The 6,847-nt window shown below is 46.9% G+C and overlaps 1 protein-coding gene across 3 annotated transcripts in view; it reads right to left on the bottom strand.

The window, feature by feature from the left end:
* The window catches only part of MED12 (mediator complex subunit 12), a 36,216-nt gene continuing 29,369 nt past the window's right edge, over positions 1-6,847 (bottom strand). Inside the window, exons 39-44 of one of the 3 annotated variants that reach the window (XM_048318392.1) lie at positions 6,624-6,704; positions 6,204-6,421; positions 5,468-5,624; positions 2,695-2,871; positions 2,449-2,530; positions 1-432 (exon numbers count right to left, since the gene is read on the bottom strand). In XM_048318392.1, coding sequence (XP_048174349.1) covers positions 389-432; positions 2,449-2,530; positions 2,695-2,871; positions 5,468-5,624; positions 6,204-6,421; positions 6,624-6,704 — 759 coding nt within the window. In that variant the 3' untranslated portion in view covers positions 1-388. The remainder of the gene's footprint in view (positions 433-2,448; positions 2,531-2,694; positions 2,872-5,467; positions 5,625-6,203; positions 6,422-6,623; positions 6,705-6,847) is intronic. The other 2 variants (XM_048318393.1, XM_048318394.1) reach the window with 2 other exon arrangements.

The raw sequence follows: 6,847 nt of genomic DNA, 5'->3' as shown, positions 1-6,847 counted from the left end.
TCAGTTTGCAAAGTAAGCTCTCTGTATTCATCCGAGAATGTCTGCAGTATGGAGTTCATCTGGTATAAATAAAGTACAAAATTTTACAATGTCTTAATCATTATTTTAACAAAAATACTAAAAACTGAGTAAAAACTGAAAACAAAGTGGGAAGGGAGACTATCAGCCACAAGGGATCTCCATAAACATTTGTAGAAATTGGATAGTAAAAACACTTTCTCTGTACAATAAAATGCTCCTCCTGGCATCTCCCTGTGAGACAGACAGCAGCAGCACTGGGGGCACAAGGACAGAGGCTGGGGGCTGCCCCAGAGCATGGGTCAGGCTGAAGAGGCTGTATCCATCCACAGTGATGTCTCCCTCCTCAATCAGGCTGAAGTGCCACAGGTCAGTAGCGTCCAAATGGGTTGTTGTTCTGCTGTGTCTGTGTATCTGTTGAGGTCAAGACAGAGTTACACAGTCACAAGGTCTAGTTCAGAAAAGAGATTCCCTTCCCCATGTCACCAGTGCAGTATGAGGAGTGTCACAGGCCATGAGAAGGAAAATAAAACCATTATGGTACTCCCTGTGCTGCAGATCTCCCTGAGCCTTTGGGCAGCAGCACAGCCAGGATCCCATACTCTTTTAGGAAGAGAGAGATAGGTGCCAGTCCTGATCCTGAAATTTCCAGGGAAAATCTCTCCATCCCTCATGGTGGAATTGGAGAACCGTAACAAAGCCCTGAAAGGCGGCAAGTAGCTGGGAGGATGAGTTTATGAATTAATTATTTCTGATTTTGAAAGAAAATCAGCCCTATAAAACAGCACAACTCCTGCAGCCATGCAAGCTGCTGAGCTAGCTAGTGTCGCTCATCCTAAGGCACTTCCAGAAACCGAAGGTTTCAGAGAAAATTTCCCTGGCTTCCTGTCAGTATCTCCGTACCGGCCCAAAGGACTTCCAGATGGCACAAAGGCAGGAAACGTGGTAAAGTTACATTCAAGAACCTCATGAACTTCCAAACTGCTGGGACTGATGTTTTGTGATTTACAATGCTCGCAGTATATTTGAGTACTGTCTGATACATAAAATTCTGTAGGATTTTTCCTGAAACAACATCAGCATGTGTGACCCTAAGCCACTAAGTAAACAGAGATGAGCGTAACCTGGCTGGCCTGCTGCCTTCTCAACTCTTCTGGACATTCAGGGACACTCTGAAGCCTCCTAAGGCAACCTATCCTGGGCCCAAAACACCCTTGTCCCCCTCCTGCAGGCTGGTCTTGGTTTAATTCCTGCTTTCCACTTCATCCCTGACACTACAAATAAGAACTCCAGATGCTTCCAGGGAAAGCTGATGCAAACCCAAGGAGGCAGCATGGAAGCTGAATGCTGACACAAGGCTGCACTGGATCCACACATCTATTCCAGATACAACAGCTCCATTTGCTGTACAGAAAGGCTATAAAAATATGGCTGTTCTACTATATTCAGATTCTTTTACAAGGTCTTCCTATACTCGAATGTCCCAGCTGAGATTCTTTGGCACAGACTCATCATTTGTGAATCAGGCTAGTGGGAAGCTTAGCACATTAAAACCTGGTTTGGGGAGGTTTTTGGTCACAAAGACTAAGAATTTTCCATCAGGGAACAAGTAAAAGCACAGTTTCCAAGTCCCCCACTCCACACATTACCACATCTGGCACAGTCTCACACTCAGTGCAAACCAAAAAAAAACCCATATCAACTGTGCTGTCCATTTCTGAGCATTTCCATAGCATTTCTGCCATTTTTACAGCAGAAAAGCCAGTAAGGTGACAGAAGACAATGACAGCAGGCAATTCAGAAGGGAACAGCATAGACTCTGCATTCTGTATTGTGACCCTCCAGCCAGTAATTCAATACAGATTATAGGAATACAGTGCCAGACTGAACAAAATCTATGCTGTTACCCCGTCTGTGATGGAAGCCCACAGACCACTACACACAGAGCAAGTGTGCAGCTACACTTCTCAGAGTACCCCTCCTGCCTCCAAGAAGTCTTGTCTGCCTCACAACACAACCACAGTGTCTCTGGGTCATCCACCAAGTGATTGCTCCAGGATTACTGCCTTCCTGTGCCCCTCAGAGGTCACCTGGAGCATAGAAAACACCCCCAGATGATTTTAAAGCTGCACACTGGATCCTTTCAGGAAAGCTGTGTGGCAGTCCCTACAAAGGCTCAGCTCCCTTGTCCCTCTGCAGGCAGCAGGAGGAAGGTCTGGAAGGTTGCTCACAAGCTGGCAAGCACTGCCCTCCCTGCTGCTGTGCCCCCTTGGGCTGGTAGCTCTAAGTCCTGATGCCACCTCCCTGCCAGCATAATTTATGTCCTCAGACAGACAATCTGGCTTGGCCTTGCTTCTCTACACCAGAGTACCTGCAATAGAAAACAGCAGGGAGGAGACTAGAAACAGGATCAAGAACACTCAGGCTTACTGGAAAGCTGCTGTTGAAGCTGTCGAACCAGAGCAGCTGTTTGCTGCTGCTGCTGTGTCTGCTGAAGGCCCTGGCGCTGGAACTGTAAAGAGAGAAACACAGTTACAACCACACCGCCTGCCTGGCAGCCTCAGCATTCACACAGGTCCTGGGAAGCTCAGGCAGGGAGAAAGGGGGAATGCAGGTGGAGCACTGCTGGATTTGTGCTGGGCTATCACATCCCCGTGCCTCCGAGGGAACACTCACAATGGGCTGCTGGGGGGGAAGAGCCTGCATCCCCAGCCCCGGGGGCTGGCCCTGCGCCTGTGGCTGAGGCACTGTGGACACCTGGGGCTGCTGCTGGGGCTGGGGCTGAGGTGGCTGGGGCTGCTGCTGCTGCTGTTGCTGCTGCTGTTGCTGCTGCTGCTGCTGTTGCTGCTGCTGCTGCGAAGACAAAAGAGAAGGGACCATCAAGGAACTGTCAGGACAACGCACACAGCACCGGGGCAGGGCAAGGGCTTAAGGAGGAATGATGTTCCATGCAGTAAAACACCCTCGTATGCCATTTTCCTTACAGGTACCTAAATCACTCAAATTTCACCAGGATTCCACCCCAGGCTGAGAAATGGCAAGAAATACAGGGACAGCAACAAAGTTTTCTGCAAGATGAGGTATTGACAGATGACAGGAAGAGAACTCTGAGTCTACTGGAGAAAAGGTTGGCTGGTTCATCTCCTGCCTCCTAGTTAAGATCAGCAATAATGAATAATGAGTATTTGCCTGAGTCATCCTCAGATTCTTTTCAGAGGTAGCAACAGAGCTCCTATAATCTCCTTACACAATCCACTTCAGGTCAGCTACTCCTACTACTGGAGTTTTCCCTAATCTCTACCCTGAATCTCACATGTTGTGTTTTAAGGCCATTTCTGGTCCTACAGCCTAGGGATAAGAGATAAGGGGGTTTTTTGCTTTCTTTTTAAGATAAAAAATTTGGAGACTTATCTCTCCTGTTGTCTTTGTCTCTCTAATGCAACACACCCAGCTATTTCAGACTTTCCTTCTCATTCATGTCCCCCAACTCTTCAATCTATCTTGCTGTCCTTCCCTGCCACTCATGACAGCTGGTGTTATACTTCAATAAAAGGATGTGGATAAAACTGGATTCAGTGCTCAAAACCAAATGTTTACAGAATTAGTTATGCTGAAAAGAATATTCAGTGTGTTGGAGTCAGAACATACCCAGGAATCTCAAGTTTTTTTCACTTCTCCTAATTTTCAGACAATTCTCCCATCTGTCAATGCAGTTTTTAACTCTCTAGATCAAAAAAAAAAAAGAATTCCTAACAGAAATAAAAAAATACTAATGCTACCATAACAAACCCAACATGGTGATGATAGGTACAGTTCCAATCACTGGCTCAAAAGGACAAGGTTCAAACCTTGAACAGACTCAGAAAACAAACAAAAATACAATCAGGAGAAGGAACAGTATCTTATGAAAGAAGGTTAGAAAAACCTGACCTTTGGAAGCTGCAAGTGCTCCCTGGGAATGTACATTGGGCAAATAACAGTGAGAAAGAACAGCCAGTAAACAGGACACAGTGGACAATAATAATTCATACAAGAACCAGTCATGAACACATTGAAGCTTGGATCAAGGATTCAAGCCAAAGGAAGTGAGTTTCTAGAACAGCCTTCCAACTTAAACCAGTTTGGTCACAGGTTCCTGACATGGATGCTACGACCCAGGTACACAAGAAAACAGATGACTGACTAGATGAGCCAGGATACCAATTTCATGTCCTACTTTCTTGCAGCAGCTGTCTACCAACCCACATAAAACAAACCAAAAGGCCACCCATCCTTTCCACAAGCCACTGCATCATGAAAGTCAGCTCTAGCACCAGGCACCTGGCATGCCTCTGGTAACACAGCAGGAGTCACACTAATGGGGTATCTGGGGCACTCCACCTTTGTGGGTTTTTTAAGCAACCAAGCAAAGTCAGCTAAAAGCTGAAGGTGTACATGAAGTTACTGAGCTAGGAGAAGTGTTAGCAATTTGTCTGAGGCATGTTCTTCTAAATATGAGCGATGGAGAATGCTAAAAGAAACTTAAAGTGAATAGTCAGGGGGTGCTACTTATCAAAAGGACTAAAAGCTGCTGACCATGCCAGAGGCAGTTCTCTTGTTCAGTGCAAGGCAGCAATTCTCAGATACTGCTGACTGCAGCTCTCTGCAGGAACCACTGTCTCGCTCAGGCCACTCTCTGAACACAAAGACTCAGCACTCTGTGCCATGTAAAGTCTCCCCATATTCCACAGGTTTCCTAGGCCTTGTCGTAAGGTATTGGATTCACCAATTAAACTACCTGTGTTTCTCTGTCAATTCAATACATTTCTGTAATTCCTAGAAATGTATCTGTATTTCACGTAATTATTTAATATTCATAAGATCATAATGCAAATCCATGGAATGCTCATGTCTGTTACTTATGTCTTGTGATCTTCTTTGAACCTATAGAGCTGGGTCTAACAGTTGCCTTTGGATCCGTTTTTCACCATCTGCTGCAAGAAATGGAGTACGTGGACTGATTCATGCCAGATTTTTTGCCATTGGAAACTGCAACCAATACTTATCTTGATCTTGAGAAATGCAGATAAGCCCCTCAAGATGACCTTGAACAACTTTCATGCTCTTTTGAGGATGGGGCTTTTCACTTTGTTTCTAGCTCCTGGCACACCTGTACAACAGCTAACCTTCTGCACAATTTACTGGCTCAGCTGGAGCAGGAAGAGGTGGGACACAGGCCAGAGAACTGAACAGATTTTTAGCTCATGCTGGGTGACTGGCACAAGGCAGTGCAGCAGGAATCTCCATTATAGGAGTGGCCAGCTCTAAGGAAGGGAGAACTGCCTAGCAAAGTACCAGAGACAGCCTCCAACAGAGTGACATCCTTCCTGACACAGAGGGGCACAGGTAAGCAGCACCGGGCAAGCCTCCTCCAGCTGCAGCAGCCTTCCTCCTGTCAGCAACCACTTACCCTCAGCATCTGTTGCTGCTGCTGCTGCCTCAGGTACTGCTGCTGCTGTTGGTCAGGAAGTATCTGGCTGGGTCGAATTCCTGAGGGGACTCCCTGTGGACCCAAATGGTTCATTCCACTCATCATGGGGGTCTGCTGTATTGACTGATGAGGAAACCTGCAAGAGAAAAGGACAAGCTCATGGAGTAAAGGATTCACAGGCAAACAGCTTCTTTAATCCAAACACAACTTCTGCCACCAATGAGAGAGCTCCCTGCAATCCATGCTGTGTCTGCAGAAAGGTGAGGGACACAAGGGCATCTCAAGGGTTTAATACAACCTGTTTTTCTAGAAGCCCTAAGTAAGTCATCATCCCACTGCTCTGCATGGCTTTCCTGCTGGATTTATGCCTGCTCAGGAACAATGGAAATCTCAGATTTAGCCCTTTGATGGTGATCTGCTGGCTAGATTTAAAACCAGAACTATGACTTTCCCAGGTAATTTTTCCTCATGCTTTTCTATGCCATCTTTCTCCGGTTGGTAACATAGTTTCCTGCCTACAACTAGCATTTCCAAATTTCGTCCTATCTCTCTGTTTCTTCCATGGACTGAAAGCTGGATAAAGATGTTCCTCTGAGGAAGCAAAGGACAGCATGGAGAATGGGGTTTTCACAGTTTGCTGTTAGAACTGTGTGAGCAGAGCAGGGAAACCCTTAATAAAATACAGCTTATTAACATCCCATAGGGCAGGAGGTACCTCTGTGTGTTGCCCAAGGTGTGCCCATAGCCAGGGGCCTGCTGGTGCACGTAGCCACTTGGTCTCTGCTGCATCTGTCTAACAGGATCCACTAGAGCAGGATTAGAGCTGGGGTGGGAATTCTGATAGGGCTGACCAGAATAGGTAGGAGGTACCATTGTGCCTGACTGGGACGGGTGCTGCTGAAGGCCTATGTGGGAGACGTAAGGAGTGTAACCCTGAAATGAAACAAAAAGGTCTTTTTTAGTCACGGGGTGAAAAGGAACACAGAACACAGGACATCAGCCTCCTGTAAATACCGTCACAGGGAAGCTCATCAGGGAGAAGAGCCAAGAGCTTTCAGGGCTTAGCAGCAAGAACAAAGCTGCAGCCCTGTGCTGGAGCCAGATTCTAGCCCTACCTGCAGTCACTGCCACTTACCTGGGAGGGCTGCAGTGCTCCATAAGACGGGGTTGGGGCCATTTGGCGCACGGGCTGCTGGCCCATTATGCCCTGGCCCTGCTGGAAGGCAAGAGAGAAATGCTTTTTCCAACATCTCCAAAGGGCAGGAACACTGCTGCTCTCTTCTCAGCAGCTCCCACTAAATCAGACAAGTGGCTTCACTGCTTAACCTACGATGTTGCTGCACAGCAGGCACATGCTCA

The sequence above is a fragment of the Corvus hawaiiensis genome, chromosome 14 (genome assembly GCF_020740725.1).
Source record: "Corvus hawaiiensis isolate bCorHaw1 chromosome 14, bCorHaw1.pri.cur, whole genome shotgun sequence".
Lineage (NCBI taxonomy): Eukaryota > Metazoa > Chordata > Aves > Passeriformes > Corvidae > Corvus > Corvus hawaiiensis.
Note: the sequence above shows the minus strand (reverse complement) of the source record. Positions and strands in the feature narration are given on the sequence as shown.